This window comes from Lingula anatina, chromosome 10 (assembly GCF_051362555.1).
Source record: "Lingula anatina isolate TDL-2025a chromosome 10, LinAna3.0, whole genome shotgun sequence".
NCBI lineage: Eukaryota > Metazoa > Brachiopoda > Lingulata > Lingulida > Lingulidae > Lingula > Lingula anatina.
In genome coordinates this window covers 209,336-235,034 of record NC_141776.1, presented here as the reverse complement: position 1 = coordinate 235,034, position 25,699 = coordinate 209,336, and the positions used below count along the sequence as shown (strand labels likewise).

Below are 25,699 nucleotides of genomic sequence, written 5' to 3'. Positions count from 1 at the left end.
GGGGGGGGGGGGGGGTGTACCAGAAAAAAAAGCGACTGGTCGTTGGGGATAACGGGGAAATTATGCACTTGGCGTTTGTCATCGCCTACCGGAGACTGATTTTATGATTAGTCTTGGTTTTAATTGAAGGGGTCTCTCATATATGGCAACGACTGAAAAATAAAACTGGAGAAAGGGAAGGGGTATTTTGTTGCAATTTGGTGAAGACAATGAAAATGTAGGAACCCGCCTATTTTATGATAAAAAAATAAAATACAAAAGCTACAGAATGATGCATAGGAAAAATACGTACACGCACGTACACCCATATCAATTTGCTATGTACATGTCAAAAAGTAGGTCTAATCTATGTCCTGTGTAAATATTTGTGTCGGTCGCCCCAGACGGTATTGTGAAATAAAGTATTACAGATACAAATTAAGCAAAGGTCAAAATCAACTTCTTTTTAAATAAACAATGAGTAATTCTAGACGGAAAGGTTGATTGAAGAAGAGACAAACTGAACAAAACTGATCTACTCCCCCTCAGCAAGAAGGACGACCAAATGCTTAATTAACACATCAAATGTGGCACGCAATGCTAAATAATACGTGGCCAGTATTCAGCTAACAGGTTTGTCGTTCTAGGTAAACAACTGCGAAAAGCGTCAATGCCGCGTCTACATAATACACGTACGTACACTTCATTTGTTGACTTTTTAATGGAGTGCACCATCAAATCTTAGGCCACATTCACACAGACACCATCGGTCTATATTGATCGACCCAACTCTGCGGCGACTCCTGGTGTTAAGTAGAATACAGAAAACTGGTGAGTAGGAAACAAGGAGGTGTGTCAGTCAGTTAAGCTGATTGCAACTAGCGAGTGTCCACACAGAGCTGGGTCAATTTACGTGGATCGAAGGTGTACGTGGGAATGTGGGTTTGCATCGTATAAGTACAACATACGGGGCTATGTCAATATTGTTGAAAGATAAATATATTTCAAGGATTAAGTTAGCGAGGGTAGATTGAGCAACCGCCGGGATTGAATAAACTTCTTTAAGTCAGGTTTTAACAAAGGCGGAGCCACTATTTGCTATATATTTAGTATCAGTATTGACTGCGGTAAGGGAAGTCCACGTAGCTAGGTACAGGAGGCGGATACCAAAACAGCTCAACTCAAAGTTTGACCTGCGTAGTTTAAGCAAAAAGATGGGTGACACAGTCAACTATCTCCTGATGACAGTTTTCATCTCGGCGGTATTCATGATAGTCATTAGTGCTCAAGCAAGAGTTCTAGAAACGAAGCTCGGTAAAATTCGTGGAAAGACAGAAACGATTCACGGGCAGGAAATAGATGTTTATCTCGGCATTCCGTTTGCAGAACCTCCCGTTGGCCATCTACGTTTCCGAACACCAGTCCCCAAGAAGCCGTGGACACGTACTATTGACGTCACTGAATATGGACCAATGTGTATGCAGACTCACTTTCTCTCCCTTCCTGACATGTTACTCCATACTGATATGTCAGAAGATTGTCTCAATCTTAATGTGTACGTCCCTGTATCTGAAGATAAGGCCCCCAAAGCAGTGATGGTTTGGATACACGGTGGGGCCTACGCTGTTGGTCAGGCACTGGGGACTCCCTGCGAAGAACTGGCATTACACGGTGACGTCATTTGCGTCACCATCAATTACAGGTTGAACCTGTTTGGATTTTTAACAACGCTGGACGAAAATGCACCAAGCAACATTGGACTGTGGGATCAGCACGAGGCCTTGAAATGGGTCAAAGAACACATCTCAACATTTGGTGGTGATCCAGAAAGCATTACCATATTTGGTGAATCTGCCGGTGGTTCTAGTGTACAACATCAGGCAGTGACTAAATATAACATTGGGTTGGTTAAACGTGCCATCAGCCAGAGTCCACCCACATTTAGTAACGGATTTGCTTTCGCGGGAAACCCTCTTCGGTTAGCCAAGGAATTGGCCCTCAAACTAAATTGTAACACTTCAGAAAACCGAGATCTCAGCGACACTTTAAAATTGGTTAACTGTCTGCGTTTGGTACCCGCCGAGGTTCTTCTCAATACTTCCGGTGAGCTTTTAACACCAGGTATCACGAGCGAAACCGAGGAATTCGGAACATTTCCTTTCGCTCCAGTAGAAGACGGTGATTTTGTGCCTTATGGTTTAAAAGAATATTTTTCTGCTTCCAAAACGAGGAGCAATCCAGAAATAGACGAAGCTTTTAGTAAAGTTGATTGGATGGTTGGATCACTAGCAGACGAAGGGAATGGCCTGCTTTACACGGCGGCCATGACGCAAGAGGATGACGGGTACAACATAACATCCGGGATACCAGAGAATATCTTAAACACAAATCTGATCACTCCGTTTTTAAAAACATTGTTTCCAAACAGCCTTGACATAGTAAAAAAGCATATTCATGACGCGTACACACACAAGGACGACCCAATCGAAAATTCCCTCGCTGCGAGAGAATTTTTCAGCGATGTTGTGATTCATCAGCAAGTTGTGGAATCATGCCACGCCCACCTGAGATCAAAGGGTAATGCCCAGAAATCTGCTACTTACTCCTATAGCATCAGTCATGTTTTGAGCGGCAAAAACGTGATTGATTATTATTTTGGCTTCAGTCTACCAACCTGGGCGAAGACTGCCACACACGGAGACGATTTACCTCTAGTCTTTGGAACAAAAATCTTAAAAGAAGGTGTGGAATTTGACTGGAGTGAACAAGATGAAAAAACCGCCAAAGTTGTGAGGACATTTTGGACCAATTTTGCAAAAACGGGGTAATTCATCTTAGTCTTATGTACAGTATCGACGTTAAAGAATCATTTGGGTTTAAATATAAAATGTAGTTTCTGAGTAATGTTTTATTTTAATCTGTTGGATCATCAAAACAATTTTGTCATTATTATTAAATCACAAGCTAATCTCTAGAAAACGAAATGCCAACAAAGGAAATTATTTTAAATGTAATTTATACTTTTCAGAAACCCAAATCAAGGACTTCCCCTAGAGGGCGTGGCAACATGGGAAGAATTCACCAAGGACAAGAAAGGCTACATCAACATTGGCAAACAAACTGAGATGGAATACGATCTACACCCTGAAAGGATGAAGCTGTGGATGTATACTATACCTGAGGAAATAGAAAAAGAGCAAAGAAACAAACAAAAGACTGAACTCTAAAATAAATATAGCAAATATCATGTGATAAAGAATCAACCGTGTAATTGTTCCAAGTTTTGCGTCACAGAATATTTTTAGAAGATACTTATTTCAAATTAATAGTATTATTCTGTGGTGTATACACAGAACTCCTGCAGAAGCCGCATGGGAATAATACATGTAATAGAAATAAACTACGAGAATCTTTTCCACTTCGCACAGGATACACTGGAATAAAGCACAACACGTTTCACCATACATAGCTACATGTTGTCGATGGGTGACTGTCGCATATCCCCACACTTCTTTACCTCCACCCACAGGTACATATACAGCCCCCCCCACCCCACACTTCTTTACCTCCACCCACAGGTACATATACAGCCCCCCACCCCACCCCACACTTCTTTACCTCCACCCACAGGTACATATACAGCCCCCCCCACCCCACACTTCTTTACCTCCACCCACAGGTACATATACAGCCCCCCACCCCACACTTCTTTACCTCCACCCACAGGTACATATACAGCCCCCCACCCCACCCCACACTTCTTTACCTCCACCCACAGGTACATATACAGCCCCCCCCACCCCACACTTCTTTACCTCCACCCACAGGTACATATACAGCCCCCCACCCCACACTTCTTTACCTCCACCCACAGGTACATATACAGCCCCCCCCCCCACCCCACACTTCTTTACCTCCACCCACAGGTACATATACAGCCCCACACCCCACCCCACACTTCTTTACCTCCACCCACAGGTACATATACAGCCCCCCACCCCACCCCACACTTCTTTACCTCCACCCACAGGTACATATACAGCCCCCCCCCACCCCACACTTCTTTACCTCCACCCACAGGTACATATACAGCCCCCCACCCCACCCCACACTTCTTTACCTCCACCCACAGGTACATATACAGCCCCCCCCACCCCACACTTCTTTACCTCCACCCACAGGTACATATACAGCCCCACACCCCACCCCACACTTCTTTACCTCCACCCACAGGTACATATACAGCCCCCCACCCCACCCCACACTTCTTTACCTCCACCCACAGGTACATATACAGCCCCCCCCCCACCCCACACTTCTTTACCTCCACCCACAGGTACATATACAGCCCCCCCCACCCCACACTTCTTTACCTCCACCCACAGGTACATATACAGCCCCCCACCCCACCCCACACTTCTTTACCTCCACCCACAGGTACATATACAGCCCCCCCCCCCACCCCACACTTCTTTACCTCCACCCACAGGTACATATACAGCCCCCCCCCACCCCACACTTCTTTACCTCCACCCACAGGTACATATACAGCCCCCCCCCCCACCCCACACTTCTTTACCTCCACCCACAGGTACATATACAGCCCCCCCCCCACCCCACACTTCTTTACCTCCACCCACAGGTACATATACAGCTCCACACCCCCTAAGATCCTGGGGTCATGTTACTGTCGCTCCCAAATTTAAAACGTACACTGTAAATATTAGTGTGTACCTGTAAACGATTCGTTAATGATAAACAAATGAAAAAAAAAACATGTAAAAAGGAAATTTAAATCACCAACTAGTGACCCCACCCCCATTATGTGACGGTCAAGGTTTTGATTTCTTTTGATAAACATCATAATAACAACATAAGAAATCTGCTCTCATACATGGCTATATAAAGGTACCGATGAAGTAAGCTTTTACGTGATAAGATATAATCAATCATCCCCCCCCCCAAGGACGGCATCACCCCCAACGCCTAGTGAAGTGATCATGTGCACAGCTGACGATATATGTAGGCCTATATGGTTCAATTTATTGCCAAAGATTGGAATTCTTCCCTATATAATCGTCTAGGAAGAGATACATGCAGCGGAAATTATAAACACACGGGCGATTAAAATATTTTATAGAATTGACGTCATCACTTTACTGATCTTTGGTAGGGGGAGCAGTTTACATCAGGAAAATTCAAAGTATGATTTTTTTTTTTTTTTGGGGGGGGGGGGATTCTTGCACTGTTAATCTTGTAATGGAACCTTTTATACTGCGCAAACGCGATCCGAAATTCCACAGTTTGTGTCAGGTCCATGTCAAGTCGCTCTAAGAAAACCAAGGGACACACTTTGGCCAGTTTAAGGTCTTTTTTGTTGACTCTCGCTTGCTTTACGATCTACGTGAAGTCTTCAAATTCTGACCCTTCTCCCGTAACTTGTGTCCGTCTTTTTAGCTGTCCCGAGTGCTCTCTTAAAATATAATCCCTCAGAACTTAATTCCAAAGGCCTTTCCTAATTTTTATCTTAGGTGAATCCATTACTGCACTACCGGTATTGCGCGATACATACAAATCTTAATTACTCAAATTGCACACGTACACCTGCGTTATATAATTACATATCAGGTCATAAAATGATACGGGTGCACAAGCAAGCGACACCATTAAAATAATTTATAAGCCTGGGGTTATTTTTGTGAACTGAACAATCTGAAAAGTGAGTAACAACACTGGTAGGCCAAAGCATATTACAGGTATTTTAAAGTGGTTGAATTGGAGAGGTGAGATTGCTTTTGAACTGCTGATGACCCTAATCAGTGTAAACGTCTGAATAAGATATTGAGGTCGTCTAGCTGAATCAGCTGAGAGTATAGATAGTATGTCGAACGTACGCAGGGCACGCTCAGATCCTTGAAAAATTCATTGTTGCATCGCTTTTGATCTGAATTTCACCACTTTATGTAGATAAACAAAAAGAATGGCAGGTGTACCTGTTATTGATATGTAGGTCATCAGCAAAGTCTCTTAGTATGTGCCAGTAATACATGTAGATGACCCTATATAACCTCTTCTAGATGATGAAAAATCTTAGATATCGTGTATTAATCGGTACATCAAATCAAACTCATTTATATTTCAGGGTATACGTTCATAACAAAACAACCTGTGGAGAACGTGTGAAAGGGGTCGCGTTAAACAACCTTAGCGCAAGTATGAGTTATATACAGCTGTGGAGCCGCGTTGCAAACAAACGTTCGATGTGTAAGAATAAGGGAAATTGTCACTTAGCATGGCACACATATTAAACCCTACCTTACGCAGCACTGATATAAGTCACAATAATTGACGTGAGCTAAAATCCCCGATATCAGAGAAAAATTGAACACTAGGGTTTATCAGAGGTGAGAGAATGGCTTTATTTGTGCCATAGGGCACATATAAAGAACTGTGTCACAGTTCAGTGTGTTTCAAAGATGGCTGCCTACATACAAGTACTGGCTGCACTGCTCATGATCGTATTTACTGGTAGTCATGCAGAAATTCTGGAAACCAAGCTCGGTAAAATCCGTGGGAAGACAGAGACGGTCAACGGGAAGAAGATAAATGTATATCTCGGCATTCCGTATGCTGAGCCACCCCTCGGATATTTACGCTTTCGCAAACCAGTCCCCAAGAAGCCGTGGACGCGCATGTTAGATGCTACCGAATATGGACCTTCGTGTATCCAGAATTTGCTTTTTTCCCTCCCTGACATCTTACGTCACACAGACATCTCAGAAGATTGCCTCAGTTTGAATGCATACGTCCCTGTATCAGAAAATAAGTCCCCCAAATCAGTGATGGTTTGGATACACGGTGGGGGCTACGATTTTGGCCAGGCACTGACGACTCCCTGCGAAGAACTGGCTTTACACGGTGATGTCATTTGTGTCACAATAAATTACAGGTTGAACCTATTTGGATTTCTTACCACGCTGGACGAAAATGCGCCAAGCAACATTGGACTGTGGGATCAGCACGAGGCCTTGAAATGGGTCAAAGAACACATCTCAACATTTGGTGGTGATCCAGAAAGCATTACCATATTTGGTGAATCTGCCGGTGGTTCTAGTGTACAACATCAGGCAGTGACTAAATATAACATTGGGTTGGTTAAACGTGCCATCAGCCAGAGTCCGCCAACATTTAGCAACGGATTTGCTTTCGCGGGAAACCCTCTTCGGTTAGCCAAGGCACTGGCCCTCAAACTTAATTGTAACACCTCAGAAAACCGAGATCTCAGCGACACTTTACAATTGGTTAACTGTCTGCGTTTGGTACCCGCGGAGGTTCTCCTTAATACTTCTAGTGAGCTTTTAACGCCAGGCCCCACAAATGACGTTGCGGAATATGGCAATATGCCTTTTGCTCCAGTCGAAGACGGTGATTTTGTGCCCTATGGCACAAAAGAATATTTTTCTGCTTCCAAAACCAGGAAAAATCCAGAAATAAACGAAGCTTTTAGTAAAGTTGATTGGATGGTTGGAGCATTAATAGATGAAGGGAATAGCTTGCTTTACGTGGCGGCCATGACGCAAGAGGATGACGGGTACAACATATCATCCGGGATACCAGAGGATATCATAAATACAAATATGATCCTTCCGTTTTTAAAAACGTTGTTTCCAAACAGCCTTGACATAGTAAAAAAGCATATTCATGATGCGTACACACACAAATCCGACCCAATCGAAAATTCCCTCGCAATGTGTGATTTTTTCACCGATATTATATTCCACCAGCACGTTGTCGAAGCATGCATGGCCCACTTGAGATCAAAAGGTACTAGTAACGCCCAGAAATCTGCTACTTATTCCTACATCATCAGTCACGCTTTGAGCGGAAGGAACGTGATGGACTATTATTTTGGCTTCAGTCTACCATCCTGGGCGAAGACTTCCACACACGGAGACGATTTACCTCTAGTCTTTGGAACAAAAATCTTAAAAGAAGGTGTGGACTTTGACTGGAATGAACAAGATGAAAAAACCGCCAAAGTTGTGAGAACATTTTGGACCAATTTTGCAAAAACGGGGTAATTCATGTTACAGTCTGATGTACAGTATCTACGTAAAGTAATCATTTTGTTTTTTTTATAAGAAAATTGCCAAGAAAGTACAACACAATTGTTTCATTTCTGATTTGATTTCAATCTGTTTGGTCATCAAATCTTTTTTCGCCATTAATTTTAGACGAATCTCTAAGAATCGAAATGCCAATATTTGAAATACTAAAGGAAAATATTTTGAATCTAATTTTATACTTTTCAGAAACCCAAATCAAGGACTTCCCCTAGAAGGCATGGCAACATGGGAAGAGTTCACCAAGGACAAGAAAGGCTACATCAACATTGGCAAACAAACTGAAATGAAATACGATCTACACCCTGAGAGGATGAAGCTGTGGATGTATACTATACCTGAGGAAATAGAAAAAGAGCAAAGAAACAAACAAAAGACTGAACTCTAAAATAAATATGGCAAATATGATGTGATGAAGAATCAACCGTGTAATTGTTCATGTTTTGTATTACAGAAATATTTTATTTCAAATTATTAAGAATAAAATTCTCTATTACATGAACAGAGCCCAGTGCAGAATTAATTAAGTACCTGTTATCTATTACTAGTCCCTAAGTATGTGTCAGTTATAGCTAACCCAGTATAACCTCTCCTAAATAATGAGAAATCTTGAGTTCTGTGTATTAATCTGTGCCTCAAAGCAAACTCACTTATATTTCATGGTATACGTACATAACAACAGGAAGCAAAACTGTGGAGAATTTGTGAAGGGGAGTTAATCAACCTTAATTAGCGTATTACGTGTTAAAGCCGTGGAGATGTACGTGTTGAAACCAAACGTTTCATGTGAAAGAAAAAGAGAACTTGAAAAAGGAAAGTAACTTGACCAATGCACACTGACCTGACAGGCAACATAATAAGCCGATAAGTACGCTTTCTCAAGTAGCACTGATTTAAGCGACAATGATTGACGTGAACTAAAATTCCCGTTATCAGAGCAAAGTTCAACACTAGGGTTTACCTGAGAGGATATTAATAGAACTGTGTCACAGGCCAAAGTGTTTTCAAAGATGGCTGCTTACATACAAGTACTGGCTGCACTGCTCATGATCGTAGCTACTGGTAGTTATGCAGAGATTCTGGAAACCAAGCTCGGTAAAATCCGTGGGAAAACAGAAACTGTGAACGGGAAGAAGATAGACGTCTATCTCGGCATCCCGTATGCTGAGCCACCCCTCGGATATTTACGCTTTCGCAAACCAGTCCCCAAGAAGCCGTGGACGCGCATCTTAGATGCTACCGAATTTGGACCTTCATGTATGCAAGTCTTTTTTCCCGGAATGGCAGACACGTTACCTCACATAGATATGTCAGAAGACTGTCTCAGTCTAAATGTGTACATCCCTGAATCAGAAAATAAGGTCCCCAAAGCGGTGATGGTTTGGATACACGGGGGTGGGTACGCAATTGGTCAGGGAATGGACTACCCCTGCGAGGAATTGGCTCTACATGGTGATATTATTTGCGTCACCATCAATTACAGGCTTAACATATTTGGGTTTCTTACAACGCTGAACGAAAATGCACCAAGCAACATTGGACTGTGGGATCAGCACGAGGCCTTGAATTGGTCAAAGAACACATCTCAACATTTGGTGGTGACCCAGAAAGCATTACCATATTTGGTGAATCTGCCGGTGGTTCTAGTGTACAACATCAAGCAGTGACTAAATATAACATTGGGTTGGTTAAACGCGCCATCAGCCAGAGTCCGCCCACATTTAGTAACGGATTTGCGTTTGCAAGAAATCCTCTTCGCGCTGCCAAAGATTTGGCCCGCAATCTTAATTGTAACACTTCAGACAATGAAAACCTCAGCGATAGTCTGAAGATGGTGAACTGCCTGCGTTTGACACCCTTGGAGGACCTTGTTAATAAATCTATGGAGTTACTACAACCGGATATCAGTAATGAAGATGCAGGCACGGTTGGACCAATAGAAGATGGTGATTTTGTACCTTATGGAATGAAGGAGTATTTTTCAGCTTTCAAACCCAAAACCAACAAAGAAATGGACGAGGCGTTCAATAAAGTTGATTGGATGGTCGGTTCGTTAACAGAAGAGGGGAACCTTTTTCTTCACATGGCGGCCATGGCGCAAGAGGCTTATGGGTACAACATAACATCCGGGATACCAGAGGACATCATTAACACGAAACTGGTGATGCCACTGCTGAAAGGATTTTTCTCAGAGAACCCAGAAGCGGTAAAAAAATACGTCCATGACTTTTACACACACAAAACTGACCCAATTGAAAACACTCTCGCCGCACGTGATTTTTTCACTGATATGATGTTCCACCAACATGTTGTAGAATCATCCCTGGCCCACTTGAGATCAAAAACTGACACCCACAAATCTGCCACCTACGCCTACCTCGTCAGTCACGTACTGAGTGGAAAAAGTGTCGTTGACTATTTAATGGGCTTCAGTCTGCCATCTTGGACAAAGGGTGCCGCACACGGGGACGAAATACCTCTACTCTTCGGAACAAAAATCGTCCCAGAGGGTGTGGAGTTTGAGTGGTCTGAGGAGGACCAGATTGCTGCTAATATCGTGATGACATTTTGGACCAACTTTGCCAAAACAGGGTAATTATTACTCATTTGTTTGTTTAACTTTACTTCTGTTTTTTTTTTTTAAATTCATTCGGGTACTTTATTATGTAATATGGATGGAAGTGGATATTGCTGCACAACTATTAATTACCTAGTTTATACACGGCGTGTGACCTTTCGTTTTCATGCTGCTTACATTAATCTTACGTAATATTGCGTTGTGTTAATTGTATTCAATCAATAGGGGAATGAAATAAGTAGAAACATCTAATGGCAATAAACTTAAATTATCAAAAAGAGCCGATGTTTTATTTCAGAAATCCAAATCAAGGACTTCCCCTAGAGGGCGTGGCAACATGGGAGGAGTTCACCAAGGACAAGAAGGGCTACATCAACATTGGCAAACAAACTGTAATGGAATACGATCTACTACCAGAGAGGATGAAGCTGTGGATGTATACTATACCTGAGGAAATAGAAAGAGAGCGAAGAAACAAACAAAAGACTGAATTGTAGATAAGATGACGAAGACAGTGTTAAGAAAGATACCGGCACGTTACAGTCTCTTAATTACCAGTACTTGATATCACGATATCTGAAATATGTGATCACGTATGTTTTACCTCATATTATTTGGCTGGGATTCAATGTGATTTATTTCAAAAGATCAAGATGAAACTTACATGAGCCTATAGGCCCATTGGAATCCCCGTCATGTTAACTAAAATGAAAGTAGAATGTAGCAAGAATACATACCTTACCTTAATGCAGCGATGATTACCTGTCACTTTGATGCTTGAGAAAAGGCATGTTAGCTTACGAATTGATAATTTTGTTAGAGGTTTGGAAAAATTCAAATCCAATACGACACGATCCACTGCACAGGTAGAAGAAATTATTTAAGCTACTTATTTGGAGTCAAGGAGGTAAAAAATTATCTGTCCCTAGATTAAAAGTGATCCGGATCTGTGTCTAAACAAAACGTTTACTGTGGCTGCAGATCTTGTTGACCAAAAATATTAGACAGAAGGGTAAATAAAATCGACGAATAAAATGAAGTAAACAGTGAAAAGAAAATGAAAAATATTAAAAACCATATAAATGAAATAATAAATAAATAAATAAATAAATAAATAAATAAATAAATATAATTACTTTTGAAAATAAACCCGAAATTTAAAGCAGTCGACACGCATTAATCAAATTATTTAAGCTACTTATTTGGAGTCAAGGAGGTAAAAAATTATCTGTCCCTAGATTAAAAGTGATCCGGATCTGTGTCTAAACAAAACGTTTACTGTGGCTGCAGATCTTGTTGACCAAAAATATTAGACAGAAGGGTAAATAAAATCGACGAATAAAATGAAGTAAACAGTGAAAAGAAAATGAAAAATATTAAAAACCATATAAATGAAATAATAAATAAATAAATAAATAAATAAATAAATAAATAAATATAATTACTTTTGAAAATAAACCCGAAATTTAAAGCAGTCGACACGCATTAATCAACACCACGACCAACCATCACACCAAACACAATCAACATCACAACCAACCATCACACCAAACACAATCAAAATCACAACCAACCATCACACCAAACACAATCAACATTACAACCAACCATCACACCAAACACAATCAACATCACAACCATCGCACCAAGCACAATCAACATCACATCCAACCATCGCACCAAACACAATCAACATCACAACCAACCATCACACCAAACACAATCAACATCACAACCAACCATCACACCAAACACAATCAACACCACAACCAACCATCACACCAAACTCAATCATAGCGATGACATTGGTGGGGTTCGTCGGGGAGAGAGAAGCACAGATGTCTAAGAAAAATATATATATTGCATTTATACACACATTTGGTTGCAAAGGCTGTCTTGCCCCTAATTTCATGTGTTTCTGTTTACAAAGGTTCACCTTACATCTATAAACCATTTTAAATTGTCTAGTTGTCAATTCGTTATTCACAACCAGAGCCAAAAAGACAAAAATAAAATAGCTGACACTCCTTTAAAATTAAAATAAGAAGTTCCAGGTTGAAAATCTGCCGACTGTCTTGTCATCCATATTAACACGTTAACAATTAATTCATGGCCAAAACAACAGTTACTTTAAATGCAGAAATATGCAGAAAGCTGTGGAATACTCTGAATTTCAAAACTATTTAATATCCACTCGACAACTTCGTAAACAGACGAATACTAGATTTATTCAAGAAAGGAACTCATTAAAAAATTTACATTTTTAAACCTGCAATGAAGGTGATATATTGACGAAAGAAAAGAAGAAATTTTTGCCATTTGAAATCTGAGCACGTGGAGTGCAAACGTGTGTGCGCACAAGTGCGTGGCACCATTTCACACAAATCATGAACAAATACAACTTACATCTCTGATTAAGTCGTCTCATTTGGCAAGGTTAACGGCTGCTGTCACATCCTGGATCGCGTCCTCTTTGTATGAAAAAATAATTTACCAGTGTAAGAAATACAATTGATTTATGAGAGCTTGAGAACTTTCTGAGAGCTTGAGTAAGCTTTCAACTGATGACCCTGACAATTTGCCTTAATTTTATTTTGAAGTTCGAAAGAATAAACAGAATGTTCAGCACAAAAGCGGATTCTGTTACCTGATGGCCAGAACTCCCACAGACTACTACATTACCACGTGACCAGCCTGTTCGCGTCAAATACTCTATGGCTACCCCAGTTTCAAAGCCGATTAGAGTGAACTTTTCAAATTTCTGACGAGCTCGTGTGTTGGACTAGCCTAAATCTTTTGTCATTTTTAGATATGAGTTAAAATACTTTATATCATCTCTGATTGTATAACTTAAATTCCTTGGCCAATAAATAATGTTAATTTACATAACTTGTGGCGCCAAACGGGACGATTCTGTAAATTACAATGCAATTAATATTTAACAGATGTAATCTTTGCAGTAATAAATACGAATGCGCAGCGCGTGGAGCGTATTGTGGAGCTGCAACGTCGAGAGTTTAAGGTAAAGTTGTGGTCAACTCCGATTTAACGATGGCGATAAGATTCCTTGAACTGATCACTGCTACTGTTCTTGCGTTCAGCAAGCTCGCCAATGCAGGTATCGTTTAACCACTTTGTGCACACGTTTTTTTTTTCTCTTTTACTCTTGAATGCTCTTCTCCCTGTTATTTTTGCTTTTTTCGTTTTAGTTTTCTAAAAGTCTAAAGAGTTAGGATTATTTTATTGGTGAGACAGCTAGATCTTTGGGTGGATTAAGGCGCGGGACTTACCTTGCAACCTTTCATCTCCAGGTCCGTCATACAACTACTACGATGAGATAGTGCAGGCCACCTGTACGGCTATGAACACTAGGGCAGGCTGGGTGTTTGCTGTGAGGAGAAAATGTAATAGTTGGACCCTCCCTTGCCAGTATATCTGTTCTTCACCGAGTCTCGCAGCCCAGGATCCAAGTGTAAGCAGCAGAGGGTCAGTTTATGCGTTTTTTTTGCATGTCTTTAGAGAAAACTTTGAAGACCTACTATTTGTATTTATCAGAAATATTACTTAATTTAATATGCAAAGTTTCAGCTGTGGTGGCGAGTTCTGGTCTACCATTTAAAGGAGATCGAAACGTTATAAGCCAATTTTGGCAAAATCGTTTATGTGAACTACTTATCTTTAAATGATTGTGTCATTTTGATAGGTTGGAGTGCTTCAACTCCCTTCATGTCTACCAAGATCGACCTGTTCTTCCATCTGACATCCAATCAGGCACTAATATGCTGGGACTGGAAGTTTACCGCTACCAGTCGTGTTATTCCGGCTCCTGTGGACCGAACTATTGCTGCTGTCGTTCTAAATAGATATAAATGACCTTTGACAATATACATGGTGTCCCCGATGTGTGGGCATTTAGACTTCATGCATGTTTACATAGAGAACTTGAACAACATTTCCTGTTATTGAATTATTAATTAACACACCTCATTTTCGACTTATCTGACAATGACTTTGATAAGCAAAGAGAATTTTAGCCGTGAGCAGATGTGTTGCTGTCGTTTTTTACAATAGATCTAGACGAAAAATTGACTTTTTGAAATAAAGAGCTTGATTGTTTCAGATATTATGAACTGATACGGAGTATTCATCGCCACCCCACTTTTCTATCATAGCCTCTTCTTTTACTGTCGCCTGTCTGTCAAACTACCCTTTTTGCCAACCTCAATAAACGGTGTTTGGTTTTTAAGCGTAGTGTTCATCATTCTGAATTTACCATGTTAAATTCCACAAGACTATAACAGTAATTCAGCGAATCAAATTTTGATTACATTTTGCTTACTTCACATCGCGTACATAGCTCATTTCATCACACCTGTGCCTGTCAGACGCGGGATGCACTGCTGAAGATCGTATCATGGCTACTCTTGACAGATTTTTGTCTTGTCTGCGTGTTTTTTTCCCGTCCATTTATTGTCTGCAGTTTTGAATTATTCTCAAAATATTTGTATGGATTAAAGCAACTGCAGGTTATATAAAAGTTCACTTTTTTAATAAAACTTTATGATGTTAACTGATTGTGTAAATGAATAGCACGTTTTTTTCTCCTTTATGCCTTTCGTTTCCCCTTGGTTTAATCAAATATGTCTCAACACTCTTCTCTTTAACTCTCTGTGCAACGGCAATTTCTGAAGTGCAATAGCTGGCGGTTTTGAACCCCAATTCCAGGTCGCTTAGATACGTGTTTCAAGATGCATCCGGATAAGTTACCTCTGGTTTTCATTTTCAAATGCCTGTATACAACTTCTTCTTTTGGTGTTGGATGTATTTTTTCACCAAAACCGATATAACGAAACTGAGGGTCCGTGTTACAGAAAGTCCGCCCTCTATTTAGTTATAATAGTTAGGGTTAGTCTGACCTATGTGGGTTAAAATCTAGGGCGAGGCTCACCTGTCCAATTGAATGGGAAGTGGACTCTGTTATGGGGTACTCTCTGTCACGTTACATCGGGACTCACGTTAAATTCTAGTCAAAGTATAACTACCACAGAACCTCGTTGACATACATATATTTATTATGATACCACATTCGTTCTACACTTACAACATTCTTATATAGATTAATTAATAGATATATGATGACGACTTTGTACAAATAATATCAATATCTTTTTAATATTGTTATCATCTCGATCATCCACCTACCTTGACGCTCTATTCATATGTAATACTTCAGGGACAATGAGGTCTTATGAACCTAAACGCTGCCACCCTCCTTAAGAATACTCCAATGAAAATATCTTGGTTTGGTGACATTGTTTGCTCGGGGTGGGAGGGGGGGGGGGGGGACAGAAGGCACAGAAGGATTACAGAATGATTAAAACACATATCTCCTTACAGCCAGGGAGGCTGGTAAATACACAGTAAAGGACTCGTAAAATATCAAATAAACTGCGCGGGATACATTTCTCAACATGACTGACGTCTTTGGCAATCTAAATTTGCATTTTACTTCAAGATTAAACTAAATTTTCAGAGCTTTTCCTCATTAAGTAATCGAATCGTCAAGGTTACGTTAACTATAGGTGTCTCACCTATTGAATAAAGTTCTCTCTCTCTCTCTCTCTCTCTCTCTCCACTGACAAATACTGGTATATCTAACCTATGTAAAAATGTGCAGACCTTCTGTAAAATGTCAAGGAGGAAAAATGTTATCTGTGCCTGGATAAAACAGAGCTCTGGAGCTGTGCCTAAAAAATCGTTTGCTTTGGCTGTAGAGCATGTTTATCAAAAACATTAGATAAAAGGTTAAATAAAATCGACAAATAATATGAACAGAACAGAGAAAAGAAATTGAACAATATTAACAAGCAATTATATAAAATAAACGAATAAATAAATATGATTATTTTTGTGCCTCGGGGTTACGTCCTCATCCAAACCCGAACTTTCAAAGCAGACGACAACCACCACACCAAACACAATCAACACCACCACCACCAAACATCTCACCAAACACATCAACATCACAACCAACCATCACACCAAACACATCAACATTACAACCAACCATCACACCAAACACAATCAACATCACAACCAACCATCACACCAAACACAATCAACACCACCACCAACCATCACACCAAACACAATCAACATCACAACCAACCATCACACCAAACACATCAACATTACAACCAACCATCACACCAAACACAATCAACATCACAACCAACCATCACACCAAACACAATCAACACCACCACCAACCATCACACCAAACACAATCAACACCACCACCAACCATCACACCAAACACAATCAACATCACAACCAACCATCACACCAAACACATCAACATTACAACCAACCATCACACCAAACACAATCAACATCACAACCAACCATCACACCAAACACAATCAACACCACCACCAACCATCACACCAAACACAATCAACATCACAACCAACCAACACACCAAACACAATCAACATTACAACCAACCATCACACCAAACACATCAACATTACAACCAACCATCACACCAAACACAATCAACATCACAACCAACCATCACACCAAACACAATCAACACCACCACCAACCATCACACCAAACACAATCAACATCACAACCAACCAACACACCAAACACAATCATAGCGATGACATTGGTGGGGTTGGTCGGGGGGAGGGGGAGCACAGATGTCTAAGAAAAAAATACATATATATTGCATTTATACACACACTTGGTCGCAAAGCCTGTCTCGCCCCTAATTTCATGTATTTTTGTTTACAAAGGATCACCTTACATCTATAAACTATGTTAAATTGTCTAGTTGCCAGGTGGAACAGACTTGAAGTAACAGGGTAACAGGCCACAAGTCATTTGTAATAATTAAAATGAGTAGTTCCAGGTTGAAAATCTGCCGACTGTCTTGTCATCCATATTAACACGTTAACAATTAATTCATGGCCCAAACAACAGTGAATCCAAATGCAGAAATATGCAGAAAGCTGTGGAATACTCTGAATTTCAAAACTGTTTAATGTCCACTCGACAACTTTGTAAACAGACGAATGCTGGATTTATTCAAGAAAGGAACTAATTGAAAAAATTACATTTTTAAACCTGCAATGAAAGTGATATATTGAGGAAATAAAAGAAGAAATCTTTGTCATTTGAAATCCGAGCACGTGGAGTGCAAATGTGTGTGCGCACAAGTGCGTGGCACCATTTCACACAAAACAAGAACAAATACAACTTACATCTCTGATTAAATCGCCTCATTTGACAAGGTTAACGGCTACTCGCACACCCTGGATTGCGTTCTCTTTGCAGAGCTTGAGTGAGCTTTCAATCACTGCTTCTCACACTGATGACAATTTGCCTTAATTTTGTTGTGAAGTTCGGAAGAATACACAGAATGTTCAGCTCAAAAGCGGATTCTGTTACCTCATGGACAGAACTACTACTATAACACGTGACCAGCCTCTTCGTGACAAATACTCCATGGTTATCCCAGTTTCAAAGCCCACGAGGGATAGATATCTTTTCACATTTTTATGTGACCTTGTGTATTGGGCTAGTCTGAAATTCAGAGACGTTTTATTGAATTTTTCTGTACTAAACGCAAATGATAGATATCTGGTTTGCGTCTTTCTGCGGAAACCATAAAACACAGGAGTTTGAAAATTTACCAAATCAAATTTCTAAATGTACATATCTTGCAAAACTACTTAAATGTCCCAATTAGAACATTTTTATTAAAAACTAAAAATAAAGTGCCTATTGTTGACAATCCTTCTGGGATAAAACCGGGTGGCGTGTCGTTTGAAACAAAAGGGCAGCCTGGTAGAACTTAATTATTAAATCTAAAAATTGGAATAGAATATTGAATCCAAGTATAGAGACTGTAATATTTATATCGCGAGTAGGAGGAAATTGTTTTTCCCCCCGAGGAAAATTGGTTTTGGCGATTTTAGTTCCTACGGAGTGTCTTTAACGAACGTTATGTGAACATAAACATTAATTTAGAAAGAAATTTTTGAATAAGTTAATGGTTGCTTATATCATCTCAGTTAGCATAACTTAAAATTGCTGGACCATAAATAATGAATACAAGTAATTAATAACTTGTGGCGCCAAACGGGACGCTACTGTAAATTACAACGCTATTAATATTTAACAGGTGTGCTATTTGCAGTTATAAATACGAATGCGTAGCGCGTGGCGTGTATTGTGGCGCAGGAACGGTGAGAGTTTGAGGTAAAATTGTGGTCAACTCCGATTTTACGATGGTAATACGCTTCATTGTGCTGATCACTGCTACTGTTCTTGCGTTTAGCAAGCTCGCCTATGCAGGTAAAGTTTAACCACTTTGTGCACAAGTTTTTTTTCTCTTTTACTCTTGAATGCTCTTCTCCCTGTTGTTTTTGCTTTTTTCGTTTTAGTTTTCTAAAAGTCTAAAGAGTTAGGATTATTTTATTGGTGAGTCAGCTAGATCTTTGGGTGGATTAAGGCGCGGGACTTACCTTCCAACATTTCATCTCCAGGTCTGTCGTACAACTACTACGATGAGATAGCGCAGGCCGCCTGTACGGCTATGAACAATAAATTTGGCTGGGTCTATGCTGTTAGAAGACCATGTAATAGTTGGACCTACCACTGCCAGTATGTTTGTTCTTTACCGAGTGTCGCTGCCCAGGATCCACAAATTAGGAGCATAGGGTCAGTTTATGGGTTTGTTTTTGCTTGTCTTTATGAGAAAACTTTGTGGACCTACTATTTGTATTTATCAGAAATATTTATTTATATAATATGGATATTTCAACTGTGGTGGCGAGCTTTAATTGGCCTGCCATTTAAAGGAGATCGATACGTTATAAAGGCCAATTTTGGCAAAACTGTTTATGTGAACTACTTATCTTTAAATGATTGTGTCATTTTGATAGGTTGGAGTGCTTCAACTCCCTTCATGTCTACCAAGATCGACCTGTTCTTCCATCTGACATCCAATCAGGCACCTATCAACTGGGGCTGAAGATTCTCCGCTACCAGACGTGTTATTACGCCTCCTGTGGACCAAATTATTGCTGCTGTCGTTCTAAATAGATGTAAATGACATTTAAATGTCAATAGACAGGGTGTCCCTGATGTCTGGGCAAAGAGACATAATGCATGTTTACATAGAGAACTTTAGCAACATTTTCTGTTATTGAATTATTAATCAACACATCTTCATTTTCGACTTATCTGACAATGACTTTGATAAGCAAACAGAATGAGCAGATGTGTTGCTGTCGTTGTTTACAATAGATCTAGACAAAAATCGACTATTTGAAATAAAGAGTTTAATTGTTTCAGATATTATGAACTGATACGGACTATTCATCGCCAACCCACTTTTCTATCATAGCTTCTTCTTTTACTGTCACCTGTCTGTCTTACTATCCTTTATGCCAACCTCAATAAACGATGTTTGGTTTTTAAGCGTAGTGTTCATCATTCTGAATTTACCATGTTAATTTCCACAAGACTGAAACAGTAATTCAGCGAATCAAATTTTGATTACATTTTGCTTACTTGACATCGCGTACATAGCTCATTTCATCACACCTGTGCCTGTCAGACGCGGGATGCACTGCTGAAGATCGTTTCATGGCTATACTCTTGACAGATTTTTGTCTTGTCTGCGTGTTTTTTTTCCGTCCATTTATTGTCTGCAGTTTTGAATTATTCTCAAAATATTTGTATGGATTAAAGCAACTGCAGGTTATATAAAAGTTCACTTTTTTAATAAAACTTTTTGATGTTAACTGATTGTGCAAATGAATAGCATGTTTTTTCTCCTTTATGCCTTTCGTTTCCCCTTGGTTTAATCAAATATGTCTCAACACTCTTTACTTTATAACTCTCTGTGCAACGGCAATTTCTGAAGTGCAATAGCTGGCGGTTTTGAACCCCAATTCCAGGTCGCTTAGATACGTGTTTCAAGATGCATCCGGATATGTTACCTCTGGTTTTCATTTTCAAATGCCTGTATACAACTTCTTCTTTTGGTGTTGGATGTATTTTTTCACCAAAACCGATATAACGAAACTGAGGGTCCGTGTTACAGAAAGTCCGCCCTCTATTTAGTTATAGTGGTTAGGGTTAGCCTGACCTAAGTAGGTCAAAATCTAGGGCGAGGCTTACCTGTCCAATTGAATGGGAAGCGGACTCTGTTATGGGGGACTCTCTGTCACGTTACATCGGGATTCACGTTAAATTCTAGTCAAAGTATAAGTACCACAGAACCTCGTTGACATACATATATTTATTATGATACCACATTCGTTCTACATTTACAACATTATCATATAGATTAATTAATAGATATATGATGACGACTTTGTACAAATAATATCAATATCATTTTAATATTGTTATCATCTCGATCATCCACCTACCTTGACGCTCTATTCATATGTAATACTTCAGGGACAATGAGGTCTTATGAACCTAAACGCTGCCACCCTCCTTAAAGAATACTCCAATGAAAATATCTTGGTTTGGTGACATTGGTTTGGTTGGGGTGTCGGGGGGGAGGGGGGGACAGAAGGCACAGAAGGATTACAGAGTGATTAAAACACATATCTCCTTACAGCCAGGGAGGCTGGTAAATACACAGTAAAGGACTCGTAAAATATCAAATAAACTGCGCGGGATACATTTCTCATTGCATTTTACTTCAAGATTAAACTAAATTTTCAGAGCTTTTCCTCATTAAGTATTCAAAACGTCAAGGTAACGTTAACTATAGGTGTCTCATCTATTGAATAAAGTTCTCTCTCTCTCTCTCTCCACTGACAAATACTGGTATATCTAACCTCAGTAAAAATGTGCAGACCTTCTGTAAAATCTTAAGGAGGAAAAATGTTATCTGTGCCTCGATTAAACAGAGCTCTGGAGCTGTGCCTAAAAAATCGTTTGCTTTTTCTGTTGATCATGTTTATCAAAAACATTAGATAAAAGGATAAATAAAATCGACAAATAAGATGAACAGAACAGAGAAAAGAAATTGAACAATATTAACAAGCAATTATATAAAATAAACAAATAGATAAATATGTTAATTTTTGTGCCTCGGGGTTACGTCCTCATCCAAACCTGAACTTTCAAAGCAGACGACAACCACCACACCAAACACAATCAACACCACAACCAACCATCACACCAAACACAATCAACACAACCAACCACAACACCAAACACAATCAATACCACAACCAACCATCACACCAAACACAATCAACACAACCAACCATCACACCAAACACAATCAACACCACAACCAACCATCACACCAAACACAATCATAAGACACTGGCTGGGTGGATGGAAAGGGGGAGCACAGATGCCTAAGAATAAACGCACACACACTTGGCCAAAATGTTGTCCCGCCTGTAATTCCATGGGCTTTTGTTTACAAATGATCACCTGGCAACTGTAAACCATTCAAAATTGTCTTGTTGGTATGTAAAAAGGCTTTAAGCAAAAGGTTAACAGTCATTCCTTACTCTCTACCAGATCCAAAAAAGCTAACATAGCATCGCTGTCACTCATTTAAAATTGAAATGAGTAGTCCTGCGTTGAAAATCTACAAGCTGTCTTGTCGTCCATATTAATAAGAATGCTGACATTTAATCCACAGTCAAAACAACAGTTACTCCAAATAAAAAATATGCCGAAAGCTGTAAAATAATCTGAATTTCAGAACTGTTTAACTTTGTATACAGACCAATGCTGGATTCATTGAAGAAAGGGACTCATTTTAAAGGAGTCTTTTAAAAAATATTTTAAAAAGTTCACGTTTTTAATCTTGCAATAAAGGTGATATATTGAAATAGAAGAAGAAATCCTTGCCATTTGAAATCTGAGCACGTGGAGTGCAAACTTGTGTGCGCACAGGTGCGTGACAACTTTTCACACAAAACATGAACAAATACAACTTACATCTCTGATTAAGTCGTCTCATTTGGCAAGGTTAACGGCTGCTGTCACATCCTGGATCGCGTCCTCTTTGTATGAAAAACTAATTTACCAGTGTAAGAAATACAGTTGATTTATGAGAGCTTGAGAGCGTTCTGAGAGCTTGAGTCAGCTTTCAACTGATGAAAATTTGCCTTGATTTTGTTGTGAAGTTCGAAAGAATACACAGAATGCTCAGCGCAAGAGCAGAACTGCTCTCACGAACTACTGTATTACCACATGACTATCCTGTTCGTGACAAATACTTTATAATTACCTCGGTTTCAAAGCCGACGAGGGATATCTTTTCACATTTTTATGCGATCTCGTGTGTTGGGCTAGTCTGAAAGTCAGAGACGTTTTATTGAATTTTTCTGCACTAAACGCAAATGATAGATATTTAGTTTGCGTCTTTCTGTGGAACCATGAAAAACAGGGGTTTGAAAATTTCCCAGTCATATTTCTAAATGTACATATCTTTAAAAGCTACTTAAATTTCCCAATTAGAACCTTATTATTAAAAAATAAATAAGAGTGCCTGGTGTTAACAATACTTCTGGAATAGGACAGGATGAAATGCCGTTGTAAACAAACGACCAGTTTGATACAACTAAGATATCAAATGTAAAAAATGGAAAAAAATATTGAATACAAGTATAGGGACAGTAATAATTCTATTGCGAGTTGGAGGAAATTGGTTTTTCTCCCGAGGATAATAGTTTTTGTCCATTTTATTCCCAAGAAAGTATCTTTAACGGACGCTATGTGAACATAAGCATTAATTTAGAACGAAATTTTTGAATGTTTATGGTTGTTTATATCACCTCAGATAGCATAACTTAAAATTGCTCTACCGTAAATAATGTTTACAAGTAACTACATTAATTGAGGCGCAAAACGAGACGATACTGTAAATTACATCGCGATTCATATTTCACAGGTGTACTCCTCTTGTGTGTTAAATACCATTGCGTGGAGAGTGGAGCGTACTGTGGAGCTGCAACGTCGAGTCTGAGGTAAAGTTGTAGTCAACTCCGATTTTACGATGGAGATACGATTCCTTGTGCTGATTACTGTTACTGATCTTGTGTTCAGCAAACTCGCCACTGCAGGTAAAGTTAAACCACTTTGTGCGCAAATTTTTTTCTCTTTAACTCTTGATTGCTCTTTTTCCTTTTATGTTTCCTTTTTTCCTTTATAGTTTTCTAAAAGTCTGAAAAGGTAGGATAATTATATTGGTGAGACAGCTAGAACTTTGGGTGCATTAAGCTGATACAAAGCCAATCTGATGTAGTTCTGCCTCGGCGGGGCTTAAATCTCAACCTTTCATCTCCAGGTCCCTCGTACAACTACTACGATGAGATAGCGCAGGCCACCTGCACGGCTATGAACACTAGGGCAGGCTGGGTGTATGCAGTGAGAAGACCATGTAATAGTTGGACCGTCCCTTGCCAGAATATCTGTTCTTCACCGGGTCTCGCAGCCCAGGATCCACAAGTTAGCAGCATAGGGTCAGTTTATGCGTTTGTTTTTGCACGTTTTTATATAAAAAAACTTTGACGGCCTACTATTTGCATTGATCAGAAATATTTTAATATTAATTAAAATTAATTAAATATATATAGTTTCAACTGTGGTGGCGAGCTTTGGCCGGCCATTTAAAGGAGATCGATACGTTATAAAAGCCTATTTTTGGCAAATTTGTAAAGTCATGAAGTACTTATCTTCACAAGATTATGACATTAAAGATCATTAAAGATACATAATTTATTTCTCACATTTGTTTTTTGTCCTGTTGTTGCTAAATACCCCATAGCCTTAATTATTGTTATTCGGAGAATTCTCAGTTTGTTGGTTCTGTTGGTTCAATCTATAGGTTGGAATGCTTTAACTCCCTTCATGTCTACCAAGATCGACCTGTTCTTCCATCTGACATCCAATCAGGCACTAATAAACTGGGGCTGAAGATTTACCGCTACCAGACGTGTTATCACGGCTCCTGTGGACCGAACTATTGCTGCTGTCGTTCTAAATAGATGTACATTACCTTTGGCAACATATAGGGTTTCCCCGATGTGTGGACATTTAGACATAATACATGTTTACATATAGAACGTGAACAACATTTCCTGTTATTGAATTATTAATTAACACACATCTTCATTTCGACTTATCTGACAATGACTTTGATAATCAAAAAGAATGTTAGCCGTGAGCAGATGTGTTGCTGCCGTTGTTTACAATAGATCCAGACAAAAAAATCGACTTTTTGAAATAAAGAGCTTGATTGTTTCAGATATAATGGACTGTTACGGACTCTTCATCGCCAACTGACTTTCTATCATAGCCTCTTCTTTTACTGTCGCCTGTCTGTCAAACTATCATTTATGCCAACCTCAATAAACGGTCTTTGGTTTTAAAGCGTAGTTTTCATCATTCTGAATTTACAATATTAATTTCCACAAGATTGAAACAGTAATTCAGCGAATAAAATTTTGATTACAATTTGATTACTTGATATCGCGTACATAACTCATTCATTATCCCTGTAATAGTCAGACGCGGGATGCACTGCTGAATATCGTGTCATGGCTACTATTTACAGGATTTTGTCTTGTCTGCGAGTTTTTTTTTCTTCATTTGTTGTCTGCAATTTTGAATTATTTTCAAAATATTTGTAAGGATTAAAGCAACTGCAGGTTATATAAATTTTCATTTTTTAATTACACTTTATGATGTTAAGTGATTGTGTACATGAATAGTACGTTTTTTCTACTAATAATTTATAATGCCTTCCGTTTCCCCTTGGCTCAAAACTCCTTACGGTATGACTCTCTGTGCAAGGCAATTCCTGAAGTCAATAGCTGGCGGTTTTGAACCCCAATTCCAGGTCGCTTAAATACGAGTTTCAAGATGCATTCGGATATATTACCTTTGGTTGGCATTTTCAAATGCTTGTGTACAACGTCTTTTGGTGTTGATATTTTCTTTTCATCAAAACCGG

At 39.4% G+C, this 25,699-nt stretch overlaps 5 protein-coding genes across 8 annotated transcripts; all 5 read left to right on the top strand.

Moving 5' to 3' along the window:
• Positions 1-917: 917 nt before the first annotated feature.
• On the top strand, positions 918-3,443 carry LOC106172657 (carboxylesterase 1C). Its single transcript, XM_013553451.2, has 2 exons — positions 918-2,803; positions 3,008-3,443. The coding sequence occupies exons 1-2, from the start codon at positions 1,194-1,196 to the stop codon at positions 3,204-3,206; spliced, it is 1,809 nt and encodes a 602-aa protein (XP_013408905.2). The 5' UTR covers positions 918-1,193; the 3' UTR covers positions 3,207-3,443.
• A 2,167-nt stretch (positions 3,444-5,610) lies between these two features.
• On the top strand, positions 5,611-8,608 carry LOC106172664 (liver carboxylesterase 1). 3 transcript variants are annotated; one of them, XM_086997444.1, is made up of 3 exons: positions 5,611-5,698; positions 6,122-8,056; positions 8,292-8,608. In XM_086997444.1, exons 2-3 carry the CDS (start codon positions 6,456-6,458, stop codon positions 8,488-8,490), a joined length of 1,800 nt encoding a protein of 599 aa, XP_086853570.1. In that variant the 5' UTR covers positions 5,611-5,698; positions 6,122-6,455; the 3' UTR covers positions 8,491-8,608. The 3 variants fall into 3 exon arrangements, with proteins under 3 accessions (XP_086853570.1, XP_086853568.1, XP_086853569.1); XM_086997442.1 differs by having other exon boundaries at positions 5,627-5,762; XM_086997443.1 differs by lacking the exon at positions 5,611-5,698 and having other exon boundaries at positions 5,992-8,056.
• A 144-nt stretch (positions 8,609-8,752) lies between these two features.
• Positions 8,753-11,431, top strand: LOC106172665 (carboxylesterase 1C). Its single transcript, XM_013553471.3, is given in 3 exon segments — positions 8,753-9,671; positions 9,674-10,694; positions 10,979-11,431. Coding segments are annotated over 3 exon segments (1,779 nt in total). The 5' UTR covers positions 8,753-9,112; the 3' UTR covers positions 11,178-11,431.
• A 2,048-nt stretch (positions 11,432-13,479) lies between these two features.
• Positions 13,480-14,801, top strand: LOC106172656 (uncharacterized). 2 transcript variants are annotated; one of them, XR_001239441.3, is made up of 3 exons: positions 13,480-13,702; positions 13,992-14,166; positions 14,384-14,801. XR_001239441.3 is itself a non-coding variant. In XM_013553449.3 (3 exons), the coding sequence occupies exons 1-3, from the start codon at positions 13,732-13,734 to the stop codon at positions 14,541-14,543; spliced, it is 402 nt and encodes a 133-aa protein (XP_013408903.2). In that variant the 5' UTR covers positions 13,480-13,731; the 3' UTR covers positions 14,544-14,801. The 2 variants fall into 2 exon arrangements, 1 of the variants encoding a protein (XP_013408903.2); XM_013553449.3 differs by having other exon boundaries at positions 13,480-13,798.
• Positions 14,802-23,611: 8,810 nt separating this feature from the next.
• Positions 23,612-25,135, top strand: LOC106169135 (uncharacterized). Its single transcript, XM_013548501.2, has 3 exons — positions 23,612-23,807; positions 24,032-24,206; positions 24,572-25,135. The coding sequence occupies exons 1-3, from the start codon at positions 23,741-23,743 to the stop codon at positions 24,729-24,731; spliced, it is 402 nt and encodes a 133-aa protein (XP_013403955.2). The 5' UTR covers positions 23,612-23,740; the 3' UTR covers positions 24,732-25,135.
• Positions 25,136-25,699: the final 564 nt, after the last annotated feature.